General features: G+C 36.7%; 1 protein-coding gene across 2 annotated transcripts in view; it reads left to right on the top strand.

Annotated features, from left to right (window-relative positions):
- Positions 1-17,806, top strand: part of UBQLN1 (ubiquilin 1) — a 59,091-nt gene that overhangs the window by 36,211 nt on the left and 5,074 nt on the right. Inside the window, exons 3-8 of one of the 2 annotated variants that reach the window (XM_006041963.3) lie at positions 583-698; positions 6,583-6,845; positions 7,460-7,618; positions 7,788-8,022; positions 14,563-14,705; positions 17,622-17,705. In XM_006041963.3, coding sequence (XP_006042025.1) covers positions 583-698; positions 6,583-6,845; positions 7,460-7,618; positions 7,788-8,022; positions 14,563-14,705; positions 17,622-17,705 — 1,000 coding nt within the window. The remainder of the gene's footprint in view (positions 1-582; positions 699-6,582; positions 6,846-7,459; positions 7,619-7,787; positions 8,023-14,562; positions 14,706-17,621; positions 17,706-17,806) is intronic. The other variant, XM_006041964.3, reaches the window with a different exon arrangement.

Raw genomic sequence — 17,806 nt, 5'->3', positions numbered from 1 at the left:
CTCTTACACAATCGATATGATTGAAATGTTTATGACATTTTTTATGTTTATGAATGCTTTTTATGAAATATTTACGACAAGTGTACTTGAGGTAGAGAAGGCAATGGCACCCCACTCCAGTACTCTTGCCTGGAGAATCCCATGGGCGGAGGAGCCTGGTAGGCTGCAGTCCATGGGGTCGCTAGTTGGACACAACTGAGTGACTTCACTTTCACTTTTTACTTCCATGCATTGGAGAAGGAAATGTCAACCCACTCCAGTGTTCTTGCCTGGAGAATCCCAGGGACGGGGGAGCTTGGTGGGCTGCCGTCTCTGGGGTCACGCAGAGTCGGACACGACTGAAGCGACTTAGCAGCAGCAGCAGCAGTACTTGAGGGGCAATTGAAGTATTGTTTGCATTTCATGGGATTTTACTATATTTGTTTATATTCATGTTCCTTGTGCTTAATTTTCTCAGCATATATACTTTACGATAATTCGAGTTGGTTTAAAATCTTTATTTGATCCTGTTGGAATTTTACAGCTCCTTTTGAAAATAATTTGCTCCAATGTTTATATTATGGTGTAAATTATTTCTCCTAGGCCTCAGGATCATTCAGCTCAACAAACAAATGCCAGTGGGACCAGTGCTACCACATCATCAGCTCCTAGTAGTAACTCCACGTCTGGTTCTGCCACTAGCAACCCTTTTGGTTTAGGTAAGTATCTTTAGTCATTTTTCATAAGGATAAAAATAAACAAATTTCCTTTTTCCCAGGATAGTTTTAAATAAGATGACAGTTAAACATTAAGTCACTTTAGCAATGACAAAAACTTCTCTAGCTTATTTCTGTAATTGTAATTATTAAGGGGATATTTGGGAATACAGATGTGCTTGCTTAGGTTACATTTATATATAATAAGTGATCAGTAAGTGGCACATTTCTTTTTAATGAAAGAGATGTACTGTATGTGTACCTGATTTGACCACCACATAATTGACTCTGGAAAAGATTAGTTAGTTGTTGATCATAAGCTAACACCCTGAACACGATTTTCTCCTTTGTAAAACGAAAGGATCAGATTGCATTAGTGATTTTCTAACTGTTCTAAACTCACACAGAAAGGCCTGATGCAAGCCTGGTAGTTAAGGATCTTCTGCATCAGCCAAAACTACTTTTCTTATATTAGTTTTTACACTGAGGTTCTTAGGAAGGTTTAGTTGGGGAATAGAGTGATCTGAAGCTAACAGAAGTTGAACTAGATAGATAAATGGCTTAGTGCTTCTTTCCGTTCCTAAGTTGTATGACAAGTATAATACCTTGAAATGACATTTTAATTCGTTATTGACTGGGGAACTTTTGGCAGAAACTAAAACCTGTGACCAGCAATTTTTATTTTGGGTAGCCAAAAATTAGTTCTCTTATTTTACTAATACTTTGCAGTTTATCGCATTGAGTAGTTACACCTGACACACCTGTGAAGTCTTCCAGCACCGTGAGTTTTATTTTCACTTTCTGTATCAGAATCAGTCACTACAGTTTTCTTTTTGTTGGTCTAATATTCACATCATCTGAATCAGAACTGTATTCTAAAGAACTGTCATCTTCTGAGACGGTAGCATGTATATCACTTGGACATTCAGAGAAAGTATCTGCATAAAATTCACCTATTAATTCTTCACTCAGAATTTCACGATGCATCGTTAAAAATTTTACAATAATAAATGTGAGTTTATAATATACACAAGGTTGGAACAAAAACCTGACAGCAAAATGTGAATAATGACATGATAAGTTGTGTAATTAATCCTTATACAGTTTTCATGTATCGAGGCTCATATTTTCTTTCACTTCCAGGAGAAGTTTTTTAGTAATTTATTGATAGCTCTACTGTGCCAGTTATGTTGGAAACAACATTTAGGTCATGGCATTGATTCACATTCTCTCTCTCTCTCTCTTTAATGTTTGATTTAAACACATCTTGGGCTAAATGTTTCTCTTTTGGTTGAGGCAGATGAGTTTTAGATGGAAAATTGATTAACATGAACAATCGAGAAAGATTAGGATGAAATTATTTAGTGTATTATTGGGGTAAATCTCTTCCCTCAATTTTTTTTTTTTTTTTAATATTATTTATTTGGCTGTGCTGGATCTTAGATGTGGCATGTTAACTGTTAGTTGGGGCATGTGGGATCTAGTTGCCTGAGCCGGGAGTGAACCTGGGGCCCCTGCATTGGAAGCATGGAGTTTTAACCACTGGACCACTAGGGAAGTCCCTCTTCTCTCATTTTATAGGCAAAGAAATTAAAGCCCACAGAAACTTTTAATTAATTTGTCCCTTTATTGCTTATTTCATTCCCATCCCCTCCTATCATAGTTACTTTTCTCCATCAGTTATTCTGTTTACCCTGTATATTTGGCTTTTTTTTTGCTGTGTGTTTTCATTAAGGTCTGTCCCATGTTTAAACGAAGAAGGCAATGGCACCCCACTCCAGTATTCTTGCCTGGAAAATCCCATGGACGGAGAAGCCTGGTAGGCTGCAGTCCATGGGGTCGCGAAGAGTCAGACACAACTGAGCGACTTCACTTTCACTTTTCACTTTCATGCATTGGAGAAGGAAATGGCAACCCACTCCAGTGTTCTTGCCTGGAGAATCTCAGGGATGGGGGAGCCTGGTGGGCTGCCATCTCTGGGGTCACACAGAGTCGGACATAACTGAAGCGAATTAGCAGCAGCATCTGCAGCATATTTAAAAGCAGGAGAATCCCACTACCACCTTTCTTTTTCTTTCTCAGCTATTTTTCGAAAAGATATATTCTGTTTTCTGTCTGTATTTCTCTTTCACTTAAGTTTGCTGTGCTCTATTTCTTGCCCCCATCAGTTCCCTTGATAAAGTCACCATTGACCTCTTAGCTTGCCAAATTTAATGGACACTTTTTTAGATTTTTAGACACTTGGATTGAAAGAAAGGGTTTTAAAATCTAAATTGCTGTCTTCTAATGCTTACCAGTCTTTCCTTGAAATTTTTTTTCTTTAATTCCTGATATGCTTTTTCCCTGGTTAATTTTCTGACCAATTTTTTTCTCTCTCATTTGTGGGTCTGTTCTTCCTATTCTTTTTATTAGTATTGTTCCGCCAAGTTCTGCCTTCTCTTTCTTCTCTTCTTTTATTCTGTTTTCCCCAGTGACGTTATCCTAACTGTAAATTGTTGACTCTCAAATCTTTACCTAAACCCACATCAATTCTGAACTCCGTACTTTGTATTCAGCTTTCTTTGATACTACCTGATGTTACTCTTAAGTACTTAAGCCTGTATGTTCCTTCTTAGAAAGCAAGATCAGATCAGTCGCTCAGTCGTGTCCGACTCTTTGTGACCCCATGAATCGCAGCATGCCAGGCCTCCCTGTCCAGCACCAACTCCCGGAGTTCACTCAGACTCACATCCATCGAGTCAGTGATGCCATCCAGCCATCTCATCCTCTGTCGTCCCCTTCTCCTCCTGCCCCCAATCCCCCCCAGCATCAGAGTCTTTTCCAATGAGTCAACTCTTCGCATGAGGTGGCCAAAGTATTGGAGTTTCAGCTTTAGCATCATTCCCTCCAAAGAAATCCCAGGGCTGATCTCCTTCAGAATGGACTGGTTGGATCTGCTTGCAGTCCAAGGGACTCTCGAGTCTTTTCCAACACCACAGTTCAAAGGCATCAATTCTTCGGCGCTCAGCCTTCTTCACAGTCCAACTCTCACATCCATACATGACCACTGGAAAAACCATAGCCTTGACTAGACGGACCTTTGTTGGCAAAGTAATGTCTCTGCTTTTGAATATGCTATCTAGGTTGGTCATAAGTTTCCTTCCAAAGAATAAGCGTCTTTTAATTTCATGGCTGCAGTCACCATCTGCAGTGATTTTGGAGCCCCGAAAAATAAAGTCTGACACTGTTTCCACTGTTTCCCCATCTGTTTCCCATGAAATGATGAGACCAGATGCCATGATCTTCGTTTTCTGAATGTTGAGCTTTAAGCCAACTTTTTGACTCGCCACTTTCACTTTCATCAAGAGGCTTTTTAACAAATAAATAAATTCATCATCTTGTCTCAGACTACTACCTATCTCCAGCCAAGTCTCTTGGTCCATAAAATCTTTTCTCTCCCACCCCATGTAATGATTCTATTCTGTTGCTACTCCTTGATGTAGCTCCTCAACTTTTAAAAATGTTTATTACTCTATGTCATTTGCATACTGTTATTAAAAATATCTTAAGTGACTGTCTTGCATTTGAAATATATCAAGATTTTGTGATGTAGCCTCTCCATTTTCATTTAACATTCTGCACAAGTTACACTGGTTAGGATAGGCTATCCTGTGGTAATGTGTCTGCTTAGTTGCTCAGTCATATCCGACTCTTTGTGACCCCATGGACTGTAGCCTTCCAGGCTCCTTTGTCCATGGGGATTCTCCAGGCAAGAATATACTGGAGTGGGTTGCCTTTTCTTCATGACTTCTTTTTTTACTGAAGTATAGTTGATTTTACAGTATGTCAATCTGCTGTACTGCAAAGTGACTCAGTTATACACATATATACATTTTAAGAAAATCCTTTTGCATTATGATTTTCCACAAGATACTTAATATAGTTTCCTCTGCTGTACATTAGGACCTTGTTTATCCATTCTAAATGTAATAGTTTGCTCACGCTTCGTGTGTTTCACTGGTCAGTGAGGCATCCATCTACATAGTCCTCAGGGACTCAAACTAATGGAATTCTACTATCTTGTAGCTGCACCATTTGGAATATGGCAGAAGATAGAGCTAAAGTGTTTTAAGCTGAACCTTATATTCTAAACTTGGGCCAGAAGTGACACATAGCATTTCTTACAGTCTTTTGGCCTTAACTAGTCACATGGCAGTTTGTCCAACTGCCGAAAGAAAAGAAGACTGCACGTGAGATGTTTGGTGAGCACTGTTGTCTGCTCTTTTGGTCATACTGAATTTTTTGTGGTTTAAGAATGCATCAGTTCTCACATTTATATCTGTGCTTTTGTAGATAATGTCTGTTGTGCCTAGTATTAAATCATCCTCCCAGCTCTCCCTACTTCTTGCCAACTTATTCATTTTCCAAATTCATTAAATGGCATTTTGTGGAAAAGTAGCCATTTTGCTTTTAATATATTATCTATTAATATATTAAGGTACTGTTAATATATTATCATGATATTCTGTGACAGTCTCTGTTGAAATACTTATTGTGCATTTATTTTGTCTTTCCTACCAGATTGAGTTCTGAGGGTATGCTTGTCTTTCTTTTCACCTTATTCCCAACATATAGCACAGTACTCAGTAAGTGAGAAATGAATGCATTTGTTTGGTTATATACAAAGTTGTACAATAAACAGTCACCCTCCTGTATCTGTTAGGTTTCTCCATGATTTAATTCCTTCAGAGAAACATCTGTTTCCATGATGGGCAGCAGCTCTGTTCCAGCCAGTCATCAGTGAATTCTACTTGTTAAACTAGTCACTGTCTTCTGGAAAGAGATTATTAGAAGTATAGTCTACTGTATATTTTTCATTTTTTATTTTAGTGGGCATATTCTGGGATTTTTTTTCTTTCTGATACCAGCCAGTTCTCCAACACTGCCTGGGTGGGTATCCAGTAGTTCAATTCTGACACTAATACCTGGAGTTAGTGTTAGATCCTGCAAGTTAAAGGACTTGGTCCCCTGTGACTGCCCCTACTTCAGATACCAGTCCAGTCTCAGGCTACCTGTACTTCTGATTGACAGGCGGTAAATTGGGGGTTCCCACAGCCCCTTATCAGGTTTGATGATTTACTCAGATGACTCACTGAACTCAGGAAAACACTGCACTTAAATTTACCAGTTTTTTATAAAGGGTAGACCTCAGAAATAGATAAGTGGAAGAGGGAGAGAAGCGTAGGGCAAGGTATGGGTGTTGGGGGAGAGTACAGAGCTTCTGTGCCCTATCTGGGCATGTCATCCTCATACAATGTAAATTTGTTCACCAATCCAGAAGTTTGTGAATCTCATTGCACAAGAGTTTCACAGAATTCCATCTCTAGATCCTCATCTAGCCCTGGAAGTTGGTGAATGGGCTGAACGTTCCAACTCTCAAATAAATCACATGATCTTTCTGGCGACCACCACATTCTGAGGCTATCTGGGGGCCCCATCCTAAGTAATATCATTAACATAAGTGAGGTATGATCTAAAGGGACTTGTTACAGATAACAAAAGACACTCCCTTCTGTCAGGAAATTCTAAGGGTTTTAAGAGCTTTGTGCCTGGAACCAGGTGCAACAAACAACCAAATAATTTTTTTGTATTATACTGTGCATAGGAAATATATGTTTATTTGGTTTTATTATTTAAATATCATAGTGAACACATTTATTACTAGTCTCAATTATAGAAATTAAACATGTACTTACAAAAGTAATAGGAAATCTATTTTTGCTTTAAGCTGAATGGTTTTCTGTTAATAGGCTATTGATTCAGTTAATATTTTTGCTTCATCTTCATATTTTAGCACAGTCATATAATGATAAAATTTCATTTGTGTTTTTTCCCTTTATCTTCTTAGGTGGCCTTGGAGGACTTGCAGGTCTGAGTAGCTTGGGTTTGAATACTACCAACTTCTCTGAACTACAGAGCCAGATGCAGCGGCAACTTATGTCCAATCCTGAAATGATGGTCCAGATCATGGAGAATCCCTTTGTCCAGAGCATGCTTTCAAATCCTGACCTGATGAGGCAGTTAATTATGGCCAATCCACAAATGCAACAGTTGATACAGAGAAATCCAGAAATTAGTCATATGCTAAATAATCCAGATATTATGAGACAAGTATGTGAATAGTTTCATTTAGTTAAGAAATTATATACTTATTTTTTCTTATTTTCTGTATTTAAAGAGCTTGCCAAATACATAAGCTAAAAAAAATAAACCCTAATCCTTGTTCAGGAAAATACAACACAGCGCTAATTCGAACTATCTGAACTTTGAATTTTGTGATGTATTTTAAAGGTGTTTTTTTTTTTTTATAAATAGTTGTTTTGCAGATCTAAGGAACAACGAGTCCAGTTCAAGAGATGGACATTCCCACAGAGCACAGTGTTTCTCTCTTGATGTTATTTGAATGTTAGCTTGCTTTTTGAGGTGATTTTCAGCAGGAACTATTCACAATAATTTTCTTTCCTTTTTTTTTAATATTATTATTTTTTTTAACACCAAAAACATTTTGTTTTGGAGTATAGTCAATTTACAATGTTGTGATGGTTTTAGGTGAACAGCAAAAGGACTCAGCCATACATATACATATATCCATTCTCCCCAATTCACAGTACTTTTCTGATTTAAGTATTGAAGATTGCTAATTCAGAGAATTAGAAAACTTAGAAAATTAGCTCTGACAGTTAATCTCAGCATCTTTTTCCTCCCTCTGGGAATCTTTTTCTTAGACATTGGAACTTGCTAGGAATCCAGCAATGATGCAGGAAATGATGAGAAACCAGGACCGAGCCTTGAGCAACCTGGAAAGCATCCCAGGGGGATACAATGCTTTACGGCGCATGTACACAGATATTCAGGAACCCATGCTGAGTGCTGCACAAGAACAGGTAATGCCACTGCTTGGTGCTTCAGGGCAAGGCTCCTGTTTTAACATAAATACATTTATGATTGAGCATTGTTTTTGTATACAAAAATGCAGTTTTCATTAACAAAGATTTCTATATCTGTTATTTAAGACAAAACTTATTCTTTATGATTTTTTGTCTTCTGTTACAGTTTGGTGGTAATCCATTTGCTTCGTTAGTGAGCAATACATCATCAGGTGAAGGTAGTCAGCCTTCCCGTACAGAAAATAGAGATCCACTACCTAATCCGTGGGCTCCACAGGCTTCTCAGAGTTCATCAGCTTCCAGTGGCACCACCAGCTCAGTGGGGGGCACTGGTGGTAGTGCTGCTGGTGGTACTGCTGGGCAGAGTTCTGCTGCGCCAAATTTGGGACCTGGAGTAGGAGGTATGCTCGTAACAACTGATGCCTCTTGTTATCCTGTGTGCTTTTGTGTGTGTTCGAGGAACAACTTGTATGAACTACCTTTTCATGTTGTAAGATGCTTTTTTTTTTTCCTTTAAGGATGCTTTAAATATGTAATGATTAGTATTAACTTGTGTTCATTGTAGTTCAAGAGGTTACCAAAGATTTCCAGAGGCAGTTTTGTGGTTTTATCTTCTCATAAGATGTCTGGGAGAAGTGGATTGCTTCTCCTTTCAACAGCTTAGGGAAAGTGAACTGTAGGGGCAGCACAGTTAGCCGTAACTCAGTCAGTGGGCACATTTTCCTTGGCTTTAGTCCAGTTTTGTGTTCTTTTGTAGGACTCAGTGGGTATTCACTCCTGACACCAGGGCTAAACTTAGCTGCATCAGAGCACCTGCTGGCTTTGTTTTAAAAGTCAGCTTTCTAAGTCTTAACCTCAGACCTGTGGATCAGAATCTACCACAGTGGAGTTTAAGATATGTGTATGTAAAGATGCTAGAGATTCTGATGTGTGAGCAGGTTAGGAATTTACTTTGAGTCATTTTTTTGTAGACTAGATTCAATAAGTGGCTATCCTTTTCAGTTATTCAGATATTTACATGCTAAGCATTAGGTCCAAAATCAGTAGCTAGAATGATTATTTTAGTCTTAATGCTTAGCATTTAAATGACAAGAAATGAAAGCATGAGGCCACTTCCCTCAGGTGAGAGTGATTGGGTATATTTTAAAAGATAACTGTTTTGGCAGTGAAACTGGAAAGATGAGATTCTGTAAAAGGAATTTTAAGAAATTCTTTACTGAGAGGCAATAATTAGAATGGTCACAGAAGTATATATTCTTCTATAGAATACAGTGAGTATAATGAGGTTTTTTGATAAAATATAAAGTGAAAGTGAAAGTCACACAGTCGTGTCTGACTGTTTGTGATCCCGTCAACTGTAACTTGCTTGACTCTTAAGTTCATGGAATTCTCCAGGCAGGAGTACTGGAGTGGATTGCCATTTCTTCCTCCAGGGGATCTTCCTGATCCAGGGATCAAACCTGGGTCCCTTGCATTGTAGACAGATTCTTTACCAACTGACCCACTAGGTAGCTCTAGAATACAAAGTAGTTTTGTAAAAATTTAATTAATGCCATTTTTTAAAATTGAGGTATTATTGACATAAAACATTATAGTAGCTTCAGGTGTCAGGTGTAAAGTGAAATGATACAGTATTTGTATTGCAGAATAATTGCTGTGATAAGTCTCAGTTCAGTCACTCAGTTGTGTCTGACTCTTTGTGACCTCATGGACTGCAGCACACCAGGCTTCCCTGTCCATCACCAGTTCCTGAAGCCTGCTCAAACTCATGTCCATCAAGTCGGTGATGCCATCCAGCCATCTCATCCTCTGTTGTCCCCTTCTCCTTCTTTCAATCTTTCCCAGCATCAGGGTCTTTTCCAGTGAGTCAGTTCTACGCATCAGGTGCCCAAAATACTGGAGTTTCAGCTTCGGCATCAGTTTTTCCAGTGAATATTCAGGACTGATTTCCTTTAGGATTGACTGGATGGATCTCCTTGCAGTCCAAGGCACTCAAGAGTCTTCTCCAACACCACAGTTCAAAAGCATCAGTTCTTTGACACTCAGCTCTTTTTTATAGTCCAGCTCTCATATCCATACATGACTGCTGGAAAAACCATAGCTTTGACTAGATGGACCTTTGTTGGCAAAGTAATGTCTCTGCTTTTTAACATGCTGTCTAGGTTGGTCATAGCTTTTCTTCCAAGGATCAAGTGTCTTTTAATTTCATGGCTGTAGTCACCATCTGCATTGATTTTGGAGCCCCCCAAAATAAAGTCTGTCACTGTTTCCACTGTTTCCCCATCTATTTGCCATGAAGTGTTGGGACCAGATGCCATGATCTTAGTTTTCTGAATGTTGAGTTTTAAGCCAACTTTTTCACTCTCCTCTTTCACTTTCATCAAGAGGCTTTTTAGTTCTTCTTTGCTTTCTGCCATAGGGTGGTGTCATCTGTGTGTCTGAGGTTATTGATATTCCTCCCAGCAGTCTTGATTCCAGCTTGTGCTTCATCCAGCCTGGCATTTTGCATAATATACTCTGCATATAAGTTAAATAAGCAGGGTGACAGTATACAGCCTTAATGTACTCCTTTGTCCAGTTCTAACTGTTGCTTCTTGACCTGCTTACAGGTCATGTCTAAACATCCAAAGTTAAGTCTAAAAATCCAAATAAACCATGTTTAAAACAAGGAAAATACTATCCTATTCTGATTTTATCAAATGCTTATTTGATTTTTACTGATAAACTTTTGAGAGAGATGCTTCATTCACATTTTAGAGGTCTAAGAGCAGAGACAAAGGTTTAATAAGGTTTCCCAGCTGATAGACAAGTTAGTTTTAATTGTAGCATGGTGTCTATAGTAACAAATTTGTCTTACAAACAAAATGGTCTTGTAACTTTTTACTCAGCTTTTTTATTTAATGGCTTGATATACTATTTAAGATTTCATGTTAATATTTCCATCAAAGCAAAACAAGAAACAGAATAATGATTGTACTGTGATGGCCTAACATTGTTAGCATGTTTTTATACTATTAGGACCTTTACTCAACTATTTGAAGTTAAGCACACATAATACCCAAAAGGTAAAATTCTTTACTCTTCTTTTGCCCTGTAAGCACTCACTCTGGAAACTGAGGAAATTGTTTGCAAGGGTCAGCAAATTTTTCTTGCAAAGGGATAATAATACTTTAGGCTTTGCAGGCCAAGAGCCAAAAGAACAAAATCAAGACTATTTTATAGAAGGGAAGGGAATTCCCTGGTGATCTCAGTGATGACAACTCCTTGCTTTCACTGCATAGGGCACGAGTTTAATCCCTGGTCAGAAAACTAGCCATGTGGCATGGCCAAAAAAAAAAAAAAAGAGAATATTATATTAGAAGACCAATCTCCACAAGTTCTTTTATTGATGGAATCAAAAATATAATAATTGGGTATAATACTATTTTTGTTGTTTAGTCACCCAGTCATGTCTGACTCTTTGAAACCCCATGGACTGCAGCACACCAGGCTTCCCTGTCCTTCACCAACTCCTGGGGTTTGCTCAAACTCAGGTCCATTGAATCGGTGATGGATTATATTGTTTTACACATTCCCTAATGATAGGAAGGAAATTCTTTTTAGGGATAATATTTTGCTTAATTAAAGTTCACAGTGTTTCCTTTCATCAGTTGCGAATCATTTGTAAATGTTCGTCTATTAATACTGTTAAGTAATGAGATTTTACTTTTTTTCATTTAAATTATGTATTGATTCCAAAAATATGACTATAGCATATTCATTAGTTGGAAAGCATTTGTAGGATTCAGTTAGAGTCTTCTTGGTTTTTTAACATGTCATTGCAGATTAATCAATTCCAGTTGAAGATTAGGTTATAGTGCCTCAGTTAAACAGTGAAATGAATTTTAAAGTATGGATATTTCTTTGTACTTGCACTAAGGTCCAAAAAAATGCTGCTGGAACAACAGTATAAGCTCAAAACTATGTTAACTGCAAATCTGTGAAAAGAGATCTTGTTGGTTGTTTTAACTTGACAGCACAAGAATGTATAAAGCAGCTTGACATTGTTTGTGATTCAAACAGTTTCACTTTTCAGAACGCACTTCATAGTATGGATTTGACATGTAAATGTTGTTTTGTCTTCTAATTTAGGGAATTCATTGAGAAATATTACCAGGTTCTAGCAAAAGATAATTTCCAAAGTCATTTAGTGTTTGATAATGGTGATTGTGTGGTTCAGAAGAATTTCAGTCTTAGCTCTGAGCTTAAAAAAAAACTGCAATAAAATGGTATCTTTTTAAAAACAAAGAAAACTGCTACTCTTAAGCCATCAAACTGTCCTGTGCTTGGGCAAGTCAGGGTATTTCTGACAAAAGTTCATGAAATTGACTACAGCTAAGTTCACAAGAGTGAAATGAAATTTATTATTGATAACTTTTATCAGTTGAGTAATGTTACAGTTCAAAATATTTTCCAGAGTACCTGCTGATGAATCAGTGGATCAGCTATCGTCTAAATACCTTATATTTTTATAAGCAGTATGTTTTTGTCCAACTAATCCTTTTAATACTTTACATGTGTTTTTATTATCATAAGATGTAGCACATCTTAGCAGATTCTACTTCAGGGTTGTACCAAATGAATGTTCTCTTAACTTTGAAAATAGTTTTGCTTGTTGTTATTTAATGCAGACTATTTATAGAAGCTAATTTTAGTTACTTCCATCTTGACATTGTTGCCTCACAAAAGAACTGAGCAGTATCAGTAACATTTATCTATTCGTTAGGAACCAAGGAATACTACTCAAAATAATTCGTGTTTTTAAATTATCAGTTAACAGCTCAGTGTCCCTCACTTTTGAGAAATTGTTCTCCTTGAAAGGCGAGTAGCCTCAAACAAGTTTATTTTCCCAGCACACATTTCCCTGGGCGCTGCAGTCAAGATTTAAATAACCATACTAATTAATCATAACTAATATGCTGCTTTCCTTGCTTGGCTAACAAGTAAACCATTTAGGAACCTAACTTTGGTTGCAGCTTTATTTTCATTTTTTATTTTTGTGAAGAAATTTGGCTTTGGCAATGATGAGATAATTGTATTTTATTTTTTAACTTAGTTACTTTTGGCTGTGCTGGGTCTTTGTTGCTGCACTCAGGCTTCCTGTAGTTGCGACAAGTGGGGGCTATTCTCTAGTCGTGGTGCGGTGGCTTCTCTTATTGCAGAGTGTGGGCTTTAGGGTGTGTGATCTTCAGTAGTTGCGGCATGTGTGTGGGCTCAGCAGTTGTGGTGCAGGGGCTTAGTTGCTCTGCAGCATGTGGGGTCTTCCAAGATCAAGGATCAAACGAGTGTCCCCTGCATTGTAAGGGGACTCTTAACCATTGGATCACCAGGGAAGCCCCAGTAATTGTATTTTTCTGACTTGCTTTGCTGTGGTAGTGCTTTGTCTAACAATGTTGAAGTGTATTTTATTATTTTAGTATTATTGCATAGTAATATGTTTTGCCACCTCATTTGATAAAATAGTTCATCTTCTACTGTGCCTTAAAAGCAGACACGCATAGTCCCAGTTCTCCCCTTTTTCTTCTTGTTCTGACATAAATAGTATGCACTGGTAATGAGAATAGAAATAGCAGTATGCTACAGTGATTCATGGAGGCGTAAGGTATGACTGAGTTACTGATTTGTGGTTCACCCAACAGCTGTGTAGAGTATGATGAAACTTGAAGTTTGAATTTCATACAGTTTTCACGTTTCACAAAAAAAATTTTTGTGTGTGAATTTTTTTTTTTTTTTTTTTTGCTACAGTAATTCATGGGGCATAAGGTATAACGGAGTCACTGATTTGTGGTTCATCCAACAGCTGTGTAGAGTATGACAGTGCCACATGGTGCCTCTGTCCAGAATTTTTGTCTGCTATAGATAATAAATAAGGGAGCATGACTGTGTCCCAGTAAAATGGTATTTATGGAACTTGAAGTTTGAACCTCATATAGTTTTCATGTTTCACACACGAAAAATTTTTTTAACCATTTAAAAGTGTAAAAACCATTTTTAGCTCATGGGCTGTACAAAAACAGGTCACGTGCCGTATTTGCCCTGCAGACTAGGTTCATCCGCTGTCTTAGAATAACCTTAGTCTCTGGAATGTGGCGGGGGTGGGGGAGTAATGTAAATTGAAATAATGGGAGAGAATAGGAAAAACAAAAATTACTACAGAAAAACTGCAGAATTAAAATAAACTAGAAAGTTAAGTGGGAAGAGTCAAATGCTTTGAGCCTGTTAAACTACACTGAATGGAATAAGAACAAGGGGAGTGAAAAAGTTTGAGAATGTATTTGAGTTTGAGTATATTTAGTTGGCAAGTATGAAAATGTGGATATATGTTGAACAGATTAATTTCCAGAGAATATTGAATTCACATACATTTAGCTGTAGCTCTCTACAAAAAAAAAAACAGTAGCAAGTATCTACATTTTGCAGATGGGGAAACTGAAGTATGAAGAAGGCCCCTTAATTTGGGGTTGAATTCATTGAGTGCCAGGATCAGTGACAATGTCATAGAGGCCTGGGTGAGAAGGCTTCCTTCTTTTTTAGGTGGGAATATACTGAGTGCTGAATATGATTCTAGTTAAGCGATTCTGGAGGAAAAGTTGGCTCAGACATTTTCACTTAATGAGATTTTTCAGTAGTAAATTTTGCCTTAAATTGATTTTTTAGAACCTAGCCTTTCCATAAGATGTGATTTTCATGTAAATGCAACTAGAATCTTTAAAGTCAGTAAACCCTCCTTAATTGGTATACTTTGAGTATGTAGTTTTAGCGATCTTAGTTTCAAAAATTGTTTAGTTCAGTTGATAACTAATAGGTATGTTTGTCTAAAATTGCAAAATTATTGTGTTTTAAAACTTTCTTTTGTTTATCTTTCCCTTGATAAAATGTCTTCTTTTTAAAAAAACTTCCAGCCAGTATGTTCAATACACCAGGAATGCAGAGCTTGTTGCAGCAAATAACTGAAAACCCACAACTTATGCAAAACATGTTGTCTGCCCCCTACATGAGAAGCATGATGCAGTCACTAAGCCAGAACCCTGACCTTGCTGCACAGGTGAGTTTATAATTGTGAGCACTGTGTATCAAAATGGCCTAACCAAATCATTGTAATTTGGGCACATTTGTTTTGTGTGTGCTGCCTTAATACACTAGAGAAGCAAATTGCATCTCCCAATTTTTCGGACAGTTTGTTTCTTTACAGTCAATTAATACTTCATAATATAATTAAAACAGCTTCATTTCCTCTGTCCACTGGCTAGAAAGAAGTTCAGGTTTACTTTATATCTACATATGTTCATGTAGGAGATGAATAGAAAAGTTTCTGATTGCTCTCCCTTTTGAAGCCTATTCTTCAAAATAGCGCTTCAGAAATAGTACTCTTTAGTGTAATGTAAATCTTGAAAGTAATTAAGAAGTGTTAATACATTTGAAAGATTTATTTATTAGATCACACAGATTCTGAGTATTAGTCATGTTCAAAATGGCAGTTATAAAATAGCCTGAAATTGTTCAGTATGGACAGAGAGATTTGTGGGAACAGTATTCTCATTCTTTCCACTATAGATCTCCATCCAAAGTTAGTACACTGGTCCTTCAGCAAGTAATTATTTTCTAACTTGTTTCAGAAGAGACCATAACTAAAAAAATAAGTGAATCTCAACCCTAGCTGAATGTTTAGGATAACTTCGGAAATTTTAAGATTAAAAAAACTGTTTTTTAGCCCCATTCTCAGACAGTTTGATATAACTGTATTGGATTTTTTTTTTTTTCCAAGTTCCCTAAGTGATTCTGATGTACCCAGAAGTTAAGAACCATTGGGCTTGAAAAACCTTAGAGAATATGAACTAAACCTTGATCGTCTATAATTTATATTTGCTGTTTATTAAACATGGTTTCTGTGGAATGTTGGGAATTTAAAATAGTTTCCTGTAATCTCTCTCCATTTCCAAAATTTTAAAAGCTCTTAAAGTTAAATCACTTTCTTCATTATATCATATGAGCTAGTTTTTACATTTCTAAAATCTGGAACCATGTTGATTCAAGTATATAGCAGATATGTTTGAGTTAACAACCCTCAGTAATAACTTCTATTCTCTTAAAATTTGTAAAATTGGAAATAAAGATTTTTTTAGGTAAATTTTTATGTACTTTTATATATTGTAGGTGTACTTTATGAAATATTGTTTTATTCATTAGAAAATTGAGTTATTAGTATTAAATGCTTCAGCTTACTGTCATGATAGCACTTTAAAATAAATGTGGAAATATGTATCAGTGATCTTGTTTGTATGGTTTTAAATACATATTTGCCTATTTATTAATCATTAAATTTGCATCTTGCTTTAAAATTTTGACTCTAACAAGCACATTCCCAGCCATTTTAACTAACAATTTTACATTTGTAAAGTGACTTGAGCACTTTTGTATGTTGCTTTTTTTACTTTAAAGCAAAAGGTTGAAACAAAAGTAAGCTAGATGTGAATTGGCTTTTACAATATTGAAAGATAATTGTTAGAAACATTTACAATGTACTTTGGTTACCAGTGTATTAAAGTTTGTAGTTTCTCTATTCTGATTTTCGTTTTTAGGTATTCAAAAAAGTCTGATTGTAAAAACTGTTTATACAGTCAGGTAAGTTAGGAGAAAAATCTTAATCAAATGCGATAACAATTTTCTGAAAAAGTATGAATCAGCTTAAGTTGACACGCTTTTTCAAATAACATGAATCCTAAAAGATAAATGTGATAACTTTATTGACTGGAGCCATTAAAGAAGCAGGTTTGTTGGTCTCAAGTAGATTTTACTTTATTTACTGTGAACTTACTGGTCACTTCAGAATAAATGCCTTATATTCATAAAACTTGTCTGACTTCTTCCTATCGTATTTTGTTTAAATTAACTAAATCTACTTTGCAACAGTTGATAAACTGAGGGAGCAAGGGAGGAATTCTCTCTACTTTTAGCAATTAACATGTAATTACTCTCACATGTAGTTAATTATTAATACTTGAGGGCAGGGATCATCCTCCACACCGCTCCCCCACCAGACTTTGGATGTGGACTGGTAAATAGGCTATCAGTAAATCATTGTTAGTTGACTTTTCACTCTGTTTGGGGAAACTGATATAAAATTTGTCTTTTTTGAATCTATGAGAATTTATTAGTTTCTGGTTATGCTATTGTATATTGTAATCTTATTTTTAGGTATACAACACATTAATATTGGCCCTGACTCTGACTTTTTAACTCACCCATTTGAAGGTTAGGCATGCCATTTTTTTCATCTCTGGTGGTAGTGAGGTGAAATCTAGAGGCTAATTTTGGTGGTCTCAAATGATTTACATTGTTTAGGTCTTATTAAAGCATTTTAATACTTGATCCCCAGAGATCTATTGGTTCTAGTCCTAGGCTGATTTTCACCTGGCAGCTCCATTTCTCTGGCAAGTTGGTTGCTGTTCTGCGGTGTTATTTTTCTGGACCTAATATTAGCTCTTTTGCAGTAGGCAGGTAGATATAGTTGTTTTAGATCTGGATTTTTTCTGTGCTTGCCACTTGTGTGTTGAGGTGTCTGTGCAAGCCATGTATAGTTCCATGTATTGATGCTTAGGTTTATTCTGTGAGTGTAGCAGAAAATGTATCTTCATGAATTCCAGTTACTCCCATTTTTTGTTTCAAGGGTAAATATTCACCTTTACTCAAGGAAAAGCCTAAGAAAACGATTGCTTTTATTTTTTAGGATATCGCATGACATTATCATAATCACCATTCTCATTGAGAGAGAAGATGCCTCATTTTTGTTTTTTCTGGAGATCCCTCTTGTGGACAGTATCTTCCCTTTTTTATTCATGTTCTACCTTCCTCCCTGTTAAGTGCCAGGTTAGGCACTGGGGGGGAAGATAGACTATTAAACAAGATACATTACTTCTTTCAGATATTTCCAGTTAAAATTGTTTGAACACTTGCCCCATAGATGATGCTGAATAATCCCCTATTTGCTGGAAATCCTCAGCTTCAAGAACAAATGAGACAACAGCTCCCAACTTTCCTTCAACAAGTGAGTAAGAAAAGATGCTAGCTGTCTTCGGTAATGATTTGCTTGAAAAAGTTTGATGGTAAACATTTTCCTTGCTTTTTCTCTGGCTGATAGCAAAATGT

The sequence above is a fragment of the Bubalus bubalis genome, chromosome 3, assembly GCF_019923935.1.
Source record: "Bubalus bubalis isolate 160015118507 breed Murrah chromosome 3, NDDB_SH_1, whole genome shotgun sequence".
Classification (NCBI taxonomy): Eukaryota; Metazoa; Chordata; class Mammalia; order Artiodactyla; family Bovidae; genus Bubalus; species Bubalus bubalis.
This window is presented reverse-complemented; position numbering and strand designations above follow the sequence as displayed.